This window comes from Balaenoptera ricei, chromosome 5 (assembly GCF_028023285.1).
Source record: "Balaenoptera ricei isolate mBalRic1 chromosome 5, mBalRic1.hap2, whole genome shotgun sequence".
NCBI lineage: Eukaryota > Metazoa > Chordata > Mammalia > Artiodactyla > Balaenopteridae > Balaenoptera > Balaenoptera ricei.
This window is the reverse complement of record NC_082643.1, coordinates 21,369,108-21,387,397: the sequence shown is the minus strand read 5'-3', so window position 1 is coordinate 21,387,397 and position 18,290 is coordinate 21,369,108. Positions and strand designations below refer to the sequence as shown.

General features: G+C 39.6%; 1 protein-coding gene across 1 annotated transcript in view; it reads right to left on the bottom strand.

The window, feature by feature from the left end:
- Positions 1-18,290, bottom strand: part of DAPP1 (dual adaptor of phosphotyrosine and 3-phosphoinositides 1) — a 59,007-nt gene that overhangs the window by 24,948 nt on the left and 15,769 nt on the right. The window contains exons 2-3 of the mRNA XM_059922479.1: positions 13,847-13,969; positions 11,317-11,450 (exon numbers count right to left, since the gene is read on the bottom strand). Of these exons, the coding sequence (XP_059778462.1) occupies positions 11,317-11,450; positions 13,847-13,969 (257 nt within the window). The remainder of the gene's footprint in view (positions 1-11,316; positions 11,451-13,846; positions 13,970-18,290) is intronic.

Genomic DNA, 18,290 nt, shown 5'->3' with positions numbered 1-18,290 from the left:
GCTTTCTTCATGAAGCTGTTTTAAGCACCAAATAGAGAAGTGTTTGTGACAGGATTATAACAATGTTCGATGTTGTTATGCTTTGATATAGAGCATTTTTAAATCCTTGACTGAAATTCCAATGAGTGGCATCTTTGGGAATGTGGATTTTAAAATAAGTTAAGAAAGACCTCAGTGTAACGATGTGCTAAGAATAAAAATGGCAGTAGTTTAGTAGGCACTGACGACATAGCTCTAAGACAAACAGGTGCCTCTTAAACACTTCATCTGACAATGGAGGAGAGGGGGACCGGAGCTCAGGGCTCAAAGCGGCTCACAAATAAGAAAAAAATGTGAAATCTTGTGCTTCATCTTCAAAGCTGATGCTAAATTATCATCCTATTCCATATGCTTAATATGAAAATAATATTTTAAATGATGCCCTAGAAAGATGCACCTGGTCAATCCTCTGTCCTTTTGCATAGAACCAAGCATACCCCAGGTATATGCCTACCTATACAGGTTTCCTACTGCAGCTGTAACAAATCGTCACAAGCGTAGTGACTTAAAATAACTCAAATTTATTATCCTACAGTTCTGGAGGTCAGAAGTCTGAAATGGGTCTCACTAAAGTGAAAGTATCGGCAGGGCTGCTTTCCTTTTGGAGGCTTTAGGGGACAATCCATTCCCTTGCCTTTTCTAGCTTCTGGAGGCTGCCTGCATTCCTTGACTGGTGGCCCCATTCCTCCATCTTTAAAGCCAGCAACAGCGGGCCAAGTCCTTCTTATGCTGCCATCTCTCCAGTTCTCCCTCTTCTACCTCCATCTTATAAGGACCCTTGTGATTACAGTGGTTGCTCCTGATTATCCAGGATAATCTCCCCATCTCAAAGTCAGCTAATTAGTAGCCTTAATTCTATCAGCAAACTTAATTCCCTCTTGCCATGTAATGTAACATTCACATTTCCGGGGACGGATGGGAAAGCTTTTGGGTACCTGCTTACCACGGTATCAGTTTCTGGGAGGTAAGCATAGCCATAGGGGCCCATTGTGCTGCATTGTAAGGACATCTGGGCCAGGGTTGCTGCCTGAGCCTGCAGTGCCGTAACCACTTGGTACTGTAAAGCCATTGCCTTTCCAACACGTGCATTTCCAAGCCCTGTGAGTCCCTTCAGAGCAGGTATGGTGCCAAATTTATCTTTGTATCCCTACCTCCTGGTAGAGTTTCTGATGTAGGGAAGGCTTGATGAGTGAATGGATGAATGAATGCCACAGTAATTCAGATTTAAGGCCGGGAAGAGCCTGAGATGAACCAGGCTCTTCCAGGTCCATGATTACCCTGGGCTGGGGCAAGGACAGGACAGGACAACAACTCCAAATTCGGCTCTCCAAATCTCCATTGGGGGGACCCGAATTCTATTTTGAAAACTCCCTCTGAAGTTTAACCAATGAATAGCTAAGCTAAGGTAAATGATATTGAGTCAACCAGGAAAGCAGAATTGACCATAGATAGATATTAACTAGTAAGACCATGAATGAGGCTAGATTGAATGGTGGAATGAAGAAAATGACAAACTACTTATAAAATGATAACTTCCAGGACTTCCCTGGTGGTCCAGTGGTTGAGACTCTGCGCTTCCAATGCAGGGGGCATGGGCTCGATCCCAGGGCGGAGAAGTTTTGCATGCCACATGGCGCAGCCAAAAATAAATAAATAAATGAATAAAATAACTTCCACTGATAAAAATATGGCCTCTTGAGAAACAGGTCTCCTTAGCCAACTATTCTGCCCAAGGAAGGGCCAATATATGGACTTCTTGGCAGGGCTGCTAGGCTTACAATGATTTCCCCTTTTGTAGAGATCGTCCCATCCCCTTACACAGAAGTAGACCCCAAAGACCCTGGCCCTCCTCCACAAACACCTAACCTGGACACACTCATTGGATCAATCCAGGGATCTGCTTAGTCACTTCTCTGGAAAAAAGGTCCACTAACTTCAGTTTCTGAGTTCATGAAGAAGACTTGTTTCCTGCCTTTGACATGAAAGCTGGTTTCAGAAACGCTCAGTGGAGGTACGTTTTTGAGATGATCAGAGCAGGAGGAAGACAGGCATTTCAATTTGCTGAAAGCTACAGAGTTGCCATGATCGCTGGGCTGATTACTTACTGTCTCTCGTGGTTTAGCCTGCCCTTAAATTCTGAGCTGATATACGAATATCTTTCCAAAAAATTCCACTTTTCTCCCTGTATCCTTCTTTTTCTTTTCCTTTTTTTTTTTTTTAAATTCAGCTAGCCAGGGTTACTTTCTATCATTTGCAGTCAAAGGAAACTTATCTAATGTTGCCACCACAGACTCATTGTATAAGTTCCACCCAAGGTTCAAGACAGCACGTTGGCTCCATAAGAGAGAGCTCTGGGTTAGTGATATTCAGACAAAATTAACCCCTGGACTTGGTTTGAAGATTCAGATAAAAGGCAACAGGAGACAAGGGCTGGTAGAGGGAGAAGAGACACAGATCTGCAACCACAGGTTGGAACTCTCTGTAAGTTTCACTTCAGTTTCTGAACTGCATGAAGGAGGAGACTGCTGTTTCCTGCCTTTGACATGAAACCTGGTATCAGAAATGCTTGGTGGAGGTATATTTTTGAAGTGATCAGAGCAGGATCGAGGCAGGTATTTAAATTTGCTTTGGCTGAACTGTAACTTACAGGACACCTACTCAGAGTGTAATACTATGAGATTGCATTGCAGGACTCCTTATCTTGTATCCCAGCAGGAATTCAGAAAAAGAGTAAGGACAGTCTCAAGCCTTAGGCATTGGTTTGATATCTAAAATAGAGAGTAGGGAAGGGCACATATAGCTCCTAAAAAGGAAACTTTTGTTTAGAATATTTCTTTTATGCACTAAAGCTAGTATTCAATACTCACTCAGCCAGGTTGCCCACCTAGACTGTAAAATGTTTGAGGGCAATGATGATACCTGTTTCATCACTGTGTTATCAGTGGCCAGCAATGCCCAGCTCATAGCTGGCACTCAATACGTATTTGTTAATTATGAATTAAATTAAAGTAAGATTATATCCATCCATGTTTTATTATTGCCCTCAGGTCCAGAAAACAAACTTTCCAACTGGCTTATGCATGGTGGGTTCCTCCATCTCCTCCCACCAATGGGAAGTGACTTTCTAAGGGGGTTTATAAGAATATTTAAGATCTTTCTCTTTTCTTCTTTGCTACCTTTTCTGCAAATAAACTTGAACTCATCATAAAAGGGGGCTAGTAAAACCACATTCATTTATAGTTGAAGGGGTTTTAATATTGGTTTTAATATTTAAAATATTAAGAGAAGAGAAATATACTGAGGTAGGAAGAGAGAAATATACTGAAGTAGGAAAAGCAGACCAGTTAGCCAGAGAAAAAGAAGTCTGTTAAACAACCAAGTCAAATCAGGTCACTTCTTTTTGAGTACTTGATTATACCTTTCAGATGAATGCACTATGGAACTGGCTTAAAATTTGAAGAGGACATCACAAAGATTTGATAAACACTAATCCAATTGTCCCTAAACCAACTCTTCATGATATGACAAAGAATATACAGCTCTTACATATAACTATTGGAATGAATTACCATAAAAGGGCTTCATTAAATAACTAATTAAGTATTTATGCCATGCTAAGAATCATTCTAAATATGCCTCATCTCATTCAATCTTCACAGCAAGTCATTAAGATATCAACTATTACCATCAGCTCAGTTTTATAAGATGATCAAACTGAAGCTCAGAGAGGTCACATAACTTGCCCGAGGACACACAGTTAGCTGATACATGGCAAAGGCTGGAGTTAGAACTGGGAGTTCACATATTTACTCATTATACCATACGTTTTTCTCAGCCTTGGTGATAATGACCACCATGGAAACTCTCTACGGCAAGTGAAATGTTGTTCTTGGCTATTGTGCTCAAGAGATCACATGTATAAATCAAAATTCGAAGAAGTGGATTCTTTAAGAGGCAGCTTGAGGAAAGGAGAGGAGAGTTTTTGCTTCAACATTTCTCACCAGGCCTCAGTTTCTTCATTTGTAAAGGAGAAATGAAATGGTCTCTGAGCTCCCTTCCAAATCCAACATTCTGTAAATCTAGTTAAAAGCATAGGCCCAATTGAAGGGCAAGAAATATGAGGATGCTTAGTAACAAAATGTTTACCCTGTTTCTGCAAATGCACAATATTCACTTGATATACTTTAGTCCTGATGTCATTTTATTTTTGCCTCTCATTTTTCTTTTCCTCCACCTTCTCTTCAAACTTTAAATTTTATTTTACTTTACTGTAATTACATAGGCTATTTTATATCTTTTCTGGAGAGGCATGAATGAGATGGGGCTAAGTATTTGGGGGCCGTTTCCTAGTCAGCCTTTTTTATGTTTTATGATTTCCTAGTATAATTTCTCCAATGGCAATTTATGTAAATAAATTAAGAACAGCAATAAACACGAAGACAGAAGTTCAAATTGAGTCACATTCTTTAGAACAATGGCTTTATATCACATACCAAAAATATTAAAGGTTTTAAAGAGACTGAGGACTAAAACATGTATTGTAGGCCTGCCGTATCCTACAAGCATTCTGTTACATCATGTGGCAGGGATTCTTCCCATCCAAATCCGTTCAAGGCCATGCTGTGATGTGGCAATCCTGTATTGCAGTGTCACTGTGACACCAGTTTCAGGAGACAGCAAAATGAGTGGAAAGCACACACACTTTAGAACCAGTTAGCCTGGATTCCAGTCTCAGCTCTGATGCTTTCTATGTGTGCAGCTTGGGCAAATAAATTAAAATCTTTGAGTTTTTATTTCCTCATCTGAAAATGGGACCACTTTACACATTATAGTGGGTGGTCCAGAAGATTAAATAACTTGGTATATGTGAAAATATCTAGTAGCATACCTCAAACTTAGTAAAACTCCACAAAGATTTGTTTCATTCTCTTCCTTGCCTGCTTTTTCCTTTTTCAAACACACCTCATCTACAAACTAAGAAGATTTATATTTTTGGCAAACATAAACTAAAGAAGTGACTCTTGGTTGTGGTTTGGCAACATTCTAAGTTGTCACCAATTATTTTCAGAAGTGTCACATAATTCTCAAATTAAAATTAATTTTAAATTAATTATTTTAAAATGCCGTCTGGGTAAGATGGCTGGTATTGCAAAATAAAATAATAACTGTAGCAGTTATTAAAAGGTTGGGAATCCCCACGTCAAAACAAAAAGAGAAGTGGAAATTTGACATTTAAGAAAGAACCAGATAGGATCTTCAAAATTGAGAACCAATTACTATAAAGGGTAAGCACAAACACAGCACACTTGACTTATACCATATTTTTTCATGCTAGTTAGGTGATTAAAGTCACAACACAGTAATTCCTATAATAATTTGTACAAGACAATTTCATGTACAAAAGTATTGCAATATAAATAAAAGGTAATGGGAAAGGCAATTTTTGTTTTAATACTATTTGGACATTTAAGCGTAAAGATAAATGGTGTCTACATTTTCCAAGATGCCACTCAGTCAGTTACAAGAGGATACAGTAAAAATTAATAATGGACCAAACATATTCATACTAAAAAAAAGCCTCAAATTTCCAAATCTATTTGAGTTGAATTTAGAAGCCTTGTACAAATACGAATAGAAGTTTTACATAACATCTTGCTATTACAAATGAAAGGCAGGGTCTGAATTTGATCATTACTGAGCATACATACGACGCAAATCATCATTTTCAAATTATGCTCTGTATACACTTTGGAAGTAAAACTTAATTGTCAGTAGCTTGCTAGTTGCGACGCTGCCATGAAAGCTGCAACGCGGGCTTTGGTAATGGGATACCCACCACAGAATGCTGTGGATAATGATTAGCATTTATTCGTTTAGGTGCTGGGACATAACAGGGGAAAAAAAAAACGGACAAAAATCCCTCTTCTCATAGAGCTTACATATGAGTGTGAAGGTTTTAAAAAAATAAGTGAATTAAAAATATGTTAGAAGGTAAATGGGCCATTGAAGAGAGTAAAGCAAGTGGGTACGTTGTATATATCTCTATGATATACTTGGGAGATGATTGGGTTTTGAGAATGAGAAATATCTTAAGAGTGTTTATGGGTATTCATAAGGAGAAATTAGAGTGAACGGAAACTTTAATGGAGATTAGAGAGATTAAATGTAGATTACAACAAGGGAAAGGGAAAATTATAATAATAGAATCTTAAAGTTGTCAGGAGGGTTAGATCTTGCTTACAGAATCTTCATTCTTTAGCTTAGGAGGCAGAAATCCTGGGAGTTTAAATAATAGGAATAAAATAGGAAAAAGAAATCTTAAAAGAGTATTCATCCCTTTAGGTTAACACTTTTACCTATCCTGAGAGCAAATATTTTCTTATGACCCAGGACCAAGAATTCTGGTTTCACTCTACTGAAGACATTACATAGATATAAAATTGTAAGGCAGAAGTGTACGGTTGTTGTTTGTTTGGACATCTTCCCTGTTGCCCTCAAAGGTGATGCCATTCCTGCCGGTGAATGAGTGTGAGAAAGTCTCTCTTAAATAAACTCACTGCCCAGGCCCTGGAGGGCGAGACTGGCCTGAGCTGGGCTGGTCTGCAGAGTGGCCTGAAATACTCAGTTCTAGTCCTTCCCCTTCTGGGGATCTGGAGGTCAGAACCCTGGCAGGGTCTCATCCATTGTGCAGACAAATGCTTCCCCTGGTGATCCTTAACCGAACAAAAATTTTAATAAGAATTTACACTTCATCTGATGGTGAAGAAGGAATCATCAGCCTGGAGGTCTCCTGATCACTGTAAGCCAATTCTTTTTAAATTTTTTAAATTTTTAATTGAAGTACAGTTGATTTACAAAGCTGTGTTAATTTTTGCTGCACAGCAAAGTGATTCAGCCATACATATATATACATTCTTTTTTATATTCTTTTCCATATGGTTCATCACAGGACACTGAATATAGTTCCTTGTGCTCTACAGTAGGACCTTGTTGCCCATCCATCCCATACATAATAGTTATTTATCCATTCATCTGTCGATGGACATTTAGGTTGCTTTCATGTCCTGGCTATTGCGAATAGTGCTGCTATGAACATAGGGGTGCATGTGTCTTTTTGAAATATAGTTTTGCAGGAGCCAATTCTATTTTTTAATTGACGTATAATTGATGTACAGTGTTGAGCCAGTCTCTGCTGTACAGCAAAGTGACTCAGTTATATACATGTGTATGTATATATATATATACACACACTCTTTTTTAAAATATTCTTTTCCATTATGGTTTATCCCAGGAGATTGGATATAGTTCCCTGTGCTATACAGTAGGTCCTGTTGTTTACCCATTCTAAATGCAATAGTTTGTATCTACCAACCCCAAACTCCCAGTGCATCCCTCTCCCTTCCCCTTGGCAACCACAAGTCATTTCTCTATGAGTCTGTTTCTGTTTCATAGATAGGTTCCTTTGTGCCATATTTTCGATTCCACACATAAGGGATATCATATGGTATTGGTCTTTCTCTTTCTGACTTACTTCACTTAGTATGATAATCTCTAGGTCCAACCATGTTGCTGCAAAATGGCATTATTTTGTTCTTTTTTATGTCTGAGTGGTATTCCATTGTATGTATGTACCACATCTTCTTTATCCATTCATCTGTTGATGGATATTTAGGCTGTTTCCATGTCTTGGCTGTTGTGACTAGTGCTGCTATGAACGTAGAGGTGCATGTATCTTTTTGAATTATAGTTTTGTCTGGCTATATGCCTAGGAGTAGGACTGCTGGATCATATGGTAGTTCTATTTTTAGTTTTTTAGGGAACCTCCATACTGTTTTCCATAGTGGCTGTACCAGTTTACATTCCCACCAACAGTGTAGGAGGGTTCCCCTTTTCTTCAGGAGCCAACTCTTTCTTTCTTTTCGGCTGCATTGGGTCTTCATTGCTGCGTGCCGGCTTCTCATCGCGGTGGCTTCTTTCATTGCGGAGCACAAGCTGTATGTGCAGGGGCTTCAGTAGTTGTGGCTCACGGGCTCTAGAGCGCAGGCTCAGTAGTTGTGGTGCAAGGGCTTAGTTGCTCTGCGGCACGTGGGATCTTCCCGGACCAAGGGTAAAACCCATGTCCCCTGCATTGGCAGGCGGATTCTTAACCACTGTGCCACCAGGGAAGTCCCCAGGAGCCAATTCTTAAATGAACAAGAAGAGATCTGTTTTTAGAAGATGGAATCCCAGTTTCCATTCACTGTTATTCATAGGTCACACTGCTGACTCTGTGACTTCCAAGGACCATCTGGGTTTAAAAGCCATCATAGCTTCAGCAGGTTATCTTGTTTCCTGAGGCTTATTACTCCCAGAGGGCATAACAGAAGCTCATATGTCATGGGTTTTGCCCCTTGTTCCCAGCTTTGGTGGCTTTGCCTTCAGCTGGCAGGGACAGATAAGAGGAATATTTCAGAGTTACTGGGATTTAACTCAAGAGCTGGAAGCCAGTTTGTCAAGTACATATCTATCAGCACCCAGGGTCTGTAGCAGGGGTTTAAATAGCAGCAAATTCCCAACTGGGTAATGAATAGAACAGAGGAGAGGCAATGGAGAGCAAAAATCTCAGTTTCCTAAGTTTTATTGCAATAAATAAAATAACAATTATAGTGATGATAAGGCTACAGCAAGTTTCAGCTTTTTTTTTTAATTTTTGAATTTTATTTTATTCATTGTTTTATTAGGTTCTTATTAGTCATCCATTTTATACATATTAGTGTATATATGTGAATCCTAATCTCCCAATTCATCACACCACCACCACCCACCCTCTGCCACTTTGAAGAAAACTACCATAGGTGTCTGGATTACAAATCTTTATAATCCCTATTGCATTAATCACAAACTTTCTTTAGTCAGATTAATCTATTTGCTGGGAAGCTTAATATTGACCCAAATGTAACACTGAGGAACCTTTATTTTGGTGCAGTCTTAGGTGATCCTTTCACCTAGTGATTGGATCAGTGCCAGAAAAGCTCAACCAGAAAGTACTGCATTCACTTTGATCTCAAAGAAGATGTGGTATATACATATACACACACAATGAAATACTACTCAGCCATAAAAAAAATGAAATTTTGCCATTTGCAGCAACATGGATGGATTTGGAGGGCATTATACTAAGTGAAATAAGTCAGACAGAGAAAGACAAATACTGTATAACACTTATATGTGGAATCTAAAAAATACAGCAAACTAGTGAATATAATAAAAAAGAAGCAGACTCACAGACATAGAGAACAAACTAATGGTTACCAGTGGGGAGGGGGAAGAGGAGAGGGACAGTATAGGGGTAGGGGGTTAAGAGGTACAAACTATTGTGCTTTAAAAAAGCTACATGGATATATTCTATAGCACAGGGAATATAGCCAATATTTTATAATGACTATAAATGGAGTAAAATTTTTAAAAATTGTGAATCACTATATTGTACACCTGTAACATATAGTATTGTACTTCAACTATACTTCAATTAAAAAGAATTTAAAATAAAACAAAAAAAACTTTAAAAAAAGGGGGTTTTGAAACCTGCTAGTAGGCAGAATATGTACTTTTTCATAACTTGGAGAAAGCCTGGAAAGGAGTATGGAGAATGACCAAAGATACTGAAAATAGAGTCTAGAGGGAGAGTTTAAAAGAAGGGAGCTGATTTTGCTTGGCGAGAGAAGAGGAGGCTGGAAAGTAACAATGGTAATGGCTTTGAAGGATACAAAGAGTTGCAACTCACAGTCATCATTCATTCATTTATTCATTCACTCACCCAAAGCACCACGCACTGTACCGGGACCTGGGAGACACAGAGAAGGACAAAAATTGAAGTAGACAAAACAGAGTCCTTGGCTTCAACATCTCCTCTCCATTGCCAGTGACCAAGAATTGAACGAAAGTGAGTGTAGGTTGGGACACAAGTCGGAAATAAGTTTGAAGGGAAGGGATTTGAAATTGAAATGCTTGCCAAGGCCAAAGTAGCAATGGAAATAAAATCATTGCCACTTGCCCTTTGTTTATGAGAATTATTGCTGGTTAAATGATAAAGTAATTTTCAGGGTTGATTAGGAGGATTTCCACCAGAAAAAAAAAAGATGATTGCTTCAATTTTATGGTTTGAAATAATCTATCAAAGACCTTGTATGGTCAGTATAAAGTAAGTCAACTATTTTGTGGTTTCCACTGTGCTTTTTGTCTTTCCTTGACTCTGTGTGAGTCATATCAGGGTCTATTCAGGCCACAGAAATAGCAGAAAAGGAAGAGGCACTGGTGGCATTTCTCCCAGTGTGATCAACAAAAAGCCCACTAACCAAGTTTACCATGAAAATGAGTGTGTACAAATTCACAGCAACTGACTCTGCTATTAAGGCTTGAATTCCTCTTGTGCTTGGTTCTTGGAACTGTCCAATTTTTTGATTAACTGAGAATTATCAACATTTAGGACATAGAAAATTGTGATTCTATGTCACAAATACAGAGGAAATCTTTTACCTTATTTAAATAGTATAGACAAATGAGTTAGATAATTTAAATACCAAGAGACTGTGTTTGTTTTTTAACTTGAATTTTCTGGTTTGATTCTAACCACCCAGAAAGGAAATTTTAAACTATTTCCAGCCATACTTAAGTGCCATGTAAAAACTTATCAGAAACCAAGACAAGAGAAACAGAATTTTATGATGAAATTAAGGAATTGTCCAGGGGAGTAATTTCTGGTCAGTATTTTTAATATTCAATGATCGTTGAGAAATTGCATTTCATTTTAAAATGCTCAAAAACTGCTCAAAATGATCTTTTTTGGGTCTCCCCAATATGCAAACTTCTCATACCTAAACTTCTGAGGAATCAAAAAGTTGTTCTTTCCTTTGTTCTTTCTTTGTTTACTGTATATATCATTATAAAACAAATAGGTCATTTTAAAGAAATGTGTGCTTTTAATCAATCCATTAAATAACACATTCTGAGAAAAATACCTATTTTGTATAAGGCACATTGTTTTCTCCTAAAAATAATACTAACATACTGACATATATATATATATATATATATATATATATATACTGAAATATATATATATATATTTTTAATGTAGCATATGGCACTGTAATTGGAAAAAAAGTTTCTAAACATATCCAGTTGCATATAGTACGCACATAATTCAATAGAAGTGACAACTATTTAATTGAAACCCGCTTTGTCCCGCCTCCATCCTGAAACGATATCTCACAGGTCAAGTATCTGTCCATAGCTTACCTGTCTCACTTCCAATCAAAGGCTGATTTGCAAAATGCTTGACAAAATCCTTCAAAGATGAGAATTCATTAAAGCCAAATTTAAATGAATATCCAGTATATTCAACGTGAAAGTGTTTGACAGAGTCTTTGGCTCTAAAAGGGAAAAAAATGTTTAATGTTATTTAAGAAACGAGTATCTTTTTTGAAGGGGAATGTAACCTTGGGCATTAGCATCACCATTAAACCCTTTTAAAAGCTGAGAGTTATGACACAATCACTGGAACCCCTGGCACTTAAAGAACAGCGCTGGTTTCTTCGGACAGAACGTGTTCTCAATTTTTCATTCTAATGAAAGACAAGAGCCGGTGCTCCCTGTGTATTCTCTGACTTGCCGAACGAGTCTTTGAACATTAACCTCTTAAGGGGCATGAGTTTAAGAAGGGCAGGAAGAGAGATGATAGAAATGGCAAGTCACTCCCTCCTCAAATTCTTCTCTGTGCCTGGCCCTCCTCCCTTACTTGTTTGGGAGTCAATCTAAATTCTGCTTCTGTCACTTAATCAGTTATGTGAGCGCAGCCCTTTGCCTTCCGTGCCTATTCCTCTGCCTGCTGAATAAGATATCAGATTTCCTACATTGTCATTCTCCACTTCATTTTTGGAATAAGGCAGAGAATTAAATTTTAAAAAATTTATATATATATATACTTGATTTGACCCAATCCTATCTGTCTAGCCTCACTTCCACCATTCCTTTCTTGCAGGGCATGCTCCAACTTTAGCAAGCATCAGAAACCAGAAGCACCTGCCGGGCCCAGATTTCTGGGCCCTATCCCCTGAATTCCTGATTCAGTAGGTCTGGGGCGGGGCCTGAGATTTGTATTCCTAACCTGCTCTCGGGCGATGCTACTGGTCTGGGGACCGCACCTTGGGAACTGCTGTAGTCCAGCCGTGCCTACTATTCTCCTAGGAGTTTCCGCCTTTGTCCCTTAGCTCGTACAGTTCCCTTCACCTGTGACTTCTTCCACTTTGTTTCCGATCAAGTTTCAGTTCAAATGCCACTTACTCTATCAAATATTGCCTGCTACTTCTGGCTTGAGTTACTTGCCTTTTCTCTTCTCAACAACCCAAGCACTTACCTTGTTTTCTTTCACGGCATTTACAGCGCTCTACTTTGTAGTAAGGTATTTGGATATGGTCTTATTGCCCCTGTGAGGCTATACTTCCTGATGTCAAGGTCTTTGAATCTTCTACAGCACTTATCAAAATGGTAGGCACAGAGCGGATGCTTTGAAATATTTATTATTAAGGAAGCGAATGACCAAATGAATAAAAACAATCATTCTCCTGAGCTGGTCTGTGATTCCTCTTACTTTTGCTGGTGGTTATTATTTTTTAAAGCATTTCCAAGTGCTTGTAATGGAAATTAATATTTTATATTTTACCTTTGTATATAGATGTAATATATATGTCATCTCTTTGTAAGGAGCTCATGATCTAATTGCTCAGGCGAGACATAGAAAAGTGAAAAGTTAACATTCTTTTAGCCAACAATTCCACAGATTTGTTTGAGATCTGGGGGAGATCCATGCAATAACGGATCAACAATCTAACCACTTTAATGTAATTTTAACATTTGCTGTTGATTTGAGAAAGCACAATTCCTGTTTCCCCCAAAGCAGAATTCTATTTTTGGTGAATATTTTTCCCAAAAATGTTTTTTAGAAAATTTGTAAATAAAATAAAACAATAATGGTTTGAGGTTATTGGCTGGGTGGCCGAGGGCAATTACATGGAGTCCTCACATCACCATTCTGACCCAGGGGCAACTCTCTGTGAACCCAGATAGACTTGCTACATGTCAGTGGAAGCCAAGGGGACAGATGCTGACAGATAACCAGTGACTCTCCCTGATTATCACGTGACTAGGTCACCTTCTCTGAAAGGGAGGCCAACCAGGAGAAAGGGGATGGGAGAGAAGCCCTGAAAGGACTGGACGATCACTGTTTTGAGCAGGGCATACCTGGTGGGGACTAGATTAACTTTCTTAATAGGGGAAATGGAAATTCAAGAAAGGCCAGTCCATTTATAGAAAAAAACTAAAAGTTGCATACTGCCTGCTTCAGTTTGTGATTATGAAAATTGCACAGCCACAAGTCATTCTGATTTTCCAGAGGAAGCAAGGAATAGTGAAAGGGGCACTGGGCCAGGTTTCAGGGATGTGATTCTGGTGCTGTTTCTATCACTGATTTATTGGGTGGAAGACACTTTACCACTTCAGGTTTCAGTTTCTTCATCAGTCAAGCAAGAGTTTTGGATTAAACAATTCATAAAATCTCCTTCGGCTCTAACATTTTTTTCTCCACCAATGGAAGGGGCAAGAATGTTTTTTGCAGGCTCACCACTCAGAGCTTGGCATCCTCGGACCTGCTGGTCTAGCAGGAATCAAGAGAATTCGGTTCTCTGGCAATCTGAGTGTGACCATGAAGTCAGTGCCCCTATAAATAAGAGATGGGACCCCACTGAATCTATAGAGTTCTCACGCATCCTACCTCACAGAGAGAGAGTACAGCCCGGTCCTTTCATTGCTGTCTCGCAGAAGGTAGCTCCCGTCGCATCCATTGGAGAGGAGAAGAGCCTCGGCTGCATGGCGGGTGAGGTTACCATGGTACCACCTGCGGAGGAGAGAGCAGCACTTTCACTCAGGGTGAACCACAGGGGTACTCTTCCTGCACTGGGTTTTCCTCTCAGCAATATTCTCCACTCTGGTAGCCCTGAGACAAAACTCTGAGCCAAAACATCAAGAAAAGGAAATTGCTGGATGAGGCTGAAGGGGAAAAGAGAGAGTTGGCTAATCGCAGAATGTTACAGGTTGAATTGTATCCTGTTGAAGTGCTAAGCCCTAATACCTCAGAATGTGGCCTTATTTGGAGATAGGGTCTTCAGCGAGTTATAATGAGGTTATTAAGGTGGGCCCTAATTCAATAGGACTGGTGTCCTCTTGTGAAAAGGGGACTTCTGGAGACGAACTTGCACACAGGGAGAATGCCGTGTGAACATGAAGAAGGCCATCTGCAAGTCAAGGAGGGCAGGCTGGAGCAGATCCTCCTTCACAGCCCTCAAAAGGAACCCACCCTACTGACACCTTGATTTCGGGCATCTAGCCTCCAGAACTGTGAGATAATCAGTTTCCGCTGTTTAAGACACTCATTTTGTGGTACTTTGTCATTGCAGTCCTAGCAAACAAACACACACTTTACTTTGTAGACAGAAAGTTTTTTAAAAATCCAAGTCAAAAATAACCATAAGAATAGGTTTTGGCCAATTTTCTCTCTTTCTTTTGGTCTCTCTCACACTCTCTTTCGAAAGTATGGTACCACCTTTTGCAGTGTAGAAAACCACTGAACTGTTATACCAGAGTCCATTGTCATGAGGGAAATGAAGTTGAGCACAAAGAATTCAGATGCTTTATACTGAGATGGAAGCCTCATCCAATATTGTTTCAAACTGACAAATATCTGCACAGCTGGGGAAGTCCCAAGGAGATTCAAACTGATGTATGCGTTTTAAAAAACAAAAAACAGGGCTTCTCTGGTGGCACAGTGGTTAAGAATCTGCCTGCCAATGCAAGGGACACGGGTTCGAGCCCTGGTCTGGGAAGATCCCACATGCCAAGGAGCAACTAAGCCCATGAGCCACAACTACTGAGCCTGCCCTCTAGAGACCGCGAGCCACAACTACTGAGCCCACGTGCCACAACTACTGAAGCCTGCGCGCCTAGAGCTCATGCTCCGCAGCAAGAGAAGCCCCTGCTTGCCGCAACTAGAGAAAGCCCACGCGCAGCAACGAAGACCCAATGTAGCCCCCAAAAAAATTAAAAAATAAAAATAAAAACCAAAAACCAAAAAACAGAAACACATCAGAAAAGGTAAAATATATCCACAGTAGAAAAAAAAAAATCTATGTAGTTCAAAAGAAAACATAATGAACATAAAGCTTTTTTCTCTCCCTTAATCCCCAGAGGACCCCACCGTTAACCATTTTTTGTGCTTCCTCCTGAGAGGTGTCCCGCGCATGTAGAGGCATTCAGACCTGTCCGCTGCCGCAGTTCTATGGAAATAGAGCATTCCAGGCACACTGTTGTGCACCTCACTCCTTTTTCCTAATGACAGTTCTTTCCCGTTCTTTCTAATGAGCTGGTAGAGAGAGTTCAGTGTGGTGATGAGGACTGTGGGCTCTGCAGTCACTTAGCCTGAGTCCCGATCTGGGTGGCACCTCTTATTAGCTGTACCACCATGGGCGAGTTACCTAACCAATCCGAGTCTCTGTTTTCTCACCTCTAAAATAGAATTAATAACAGTTGTACCTTGTGGGCCAGTTGTAAGTCCTGCTCACATTAACACATATGAAATGGTCAAAACAGGCTTGGCAAACAGCAGGGCTCAAAACACATTAGGAGTTGTCATGAAGCCATTGAGATCCACAAAGCCATAACTTGCGATGTATCTTCTGTGGCGTGATTTTCTTGTTGCTCAAATATAATTGTTTATTACTTTCAACTTACTGCAGATAAGAGAAAGCTAGGTCCTGGGGACAGTAGCTTCTGCAAAAGACCAACGGTCCAGAGCAGTGGAGGGGAAGGGGACACAAGCAATTACACAAATATTGATAATGTCAGTGAACTGAGAGATGTGCATGGTGTACAAGGAAGACCCCTGCTCTGGGGGTGAGGGATCCTACTGGGATGTCCCTGTGGCACGATATTTTCACCTGATAATAAAAATTAAACGTAAGACCAAATGTAGAAGGAAGTTTCTACATAGGTCTCCAAGCTACCAGTTTTCTAAATCTGCATTTCCTAATATCTGCTTCTTTAACACATTTCCTCTTTGGGGCAGAGATGCCTCCATCCTGTGTTAGAAATGTGCTTGCTAGCTGAAAGCAATGGCAAGGCAAAGCATTTTATAAGAAATCCCATTGACTTATTTACCCATTCATTGGACTAATTCCCAGACATGCTCAAATCTTCACGGAATGAAATTCCTACAAAAGACAATTGGAACCTAAAACTAGTATGTTGTATGTCAATTATACCTCTTTTTTTTTTTTTTTTTTAAAAAGGGCAGTTGGAGGAGCTAAAAGTGAGGCTATCAAAGACTTCAGGTTTGGTTACAGACAAAATTCTAATTCCTTTTGATAAGTGAAATCTCTACGAGGTCACAAGTTCTTAAATACATTTTGCCTATAATTATTTTTTGAATGAACATTTCAGCAAACCATTCAGTTTGAGCCAATAGATTACTTATTGGAAGCAACAAAATTTGTTTATTTGTTTATTTATTTATTTATTTTGGCTGCGCAGTGTGTGGGATCTTAGTTCCCCCACCAGGGATCAAACCCGCGCCCCCTGCATTGGAAGCACAGAATCTTAACCACTGGACCACCAGGGAAGTCTCTTGAAGCAACAAAATTTGATCAACAAAATTCTAAATGTAAAGAATTTGGACATTCCTTGGGATTCTTTTCAACAAGATCTGATGTCTGTCTAAAGCATTTACAGAATTCTGATCATTCTAGCTTGGCGACAGTTTTTACTGAGAACTTTTTTATGGTAATCTTTTAAACAGTAGCTATATATCATAAACACATAAGAAATCCTTGAATATAAAGCAAGAAGGATCACACTGTGCTCTAATTTGGAACATGTCAGGGAGTGGTAATTTCTGGGTGAGAAACATCACTTGGTTGAGTCAACATCACTGTCAGTTTTCACGGAGTCCTGGGCCTGGGCAAACCTAAGACAGAGGCTTCCAGGCAGCATCTACGCTTCATGATGTCTGCAGGGCAATGAGGACCCTCACACCCCAAACAACTCTTCCACAAATACCTAAACTCCCTGTCTTAATTGAGTTAAGCATCCTTTCCTAGGAACTTCAGATCAGCATATCTTCCAGGGAATTGACTATAAAGCCAAATAACATTACATACCCTTTGCAGGAATATGTCCATCTTTGGTAAGGATGGTTCAAGACTGTGTACATGAAGAGTGAAAGGTTGAAAATACAGTCTTATTCAGCTGGTAGTTTTCCCACAGTTAACCTTCTCTGTCTTCTATCATTTGACTTTATAAATCTTTATCTATTAAGTTCAAATCTGTGCAAGGCATTGTATTAGGCAGGTCAAAGGGAACACAAACCCAGGCTGAGCCTCAAGAAACCATTAATCTAGTCAAGAGGGTAAGACAAGTACTTTGCAAACTACATCCAAGAGAGAGTAAAGTATCCAGTGGGGGTTATAGGAAGAAAGATCAAGGCCATTTTTTATTAATTAATTTATTTATTTATTTTTGGTTGTGTTGGGTCTTCGTTTCTGTGCGAGGGCTTTCTCTAGTTGCGGCAAGTGGGGGGTCACTCTTCATCGTGGTGCACGGGCCTCTCACTATCGTGGCTTCTCTTGTTGCGGAGCACAGGCTCCAGACACGCAGGCTCAGTAGTTGTGGCTCACGGGCTTAGTTGCTCTGTGGCATGTGGGATCTTCCCAGACCAGGGCTCGAACCCGTGTTCCCTGCATTAGCAGGCAGATTCTCAACCACTGCGCCACCAGGGAAGCCCCAAGGCCATTTTCTGAATGACCCAACATCTAAGTAGGCCTTGAAGAATATGTAAGTTATTTTTTAAAGTGTGCATTATTTTTTTCTGATTATAAAACATATGTAGTAAAAATTAAAATATGTACACATACAGAAGAGAAAATGAAAGTCTTTCACAGAAGAGGAAATATGTATTTCAAATAAACAGTCTCACTATTAATCAGAAAAATGCAAATTAAAACAACAATGCAGTACTTTTGTAATCCACCAGATCAGCTAAAATGGAAGGGTTGGTATTAAGTTCTGGAGAATTTGGGGGCCATGGATATTATCATCTACTGTTGGCAGGTGTTTAAGTTGGAGGGGAACTTAGCACATCTAGTGTAACTGGACATGCACACATGACC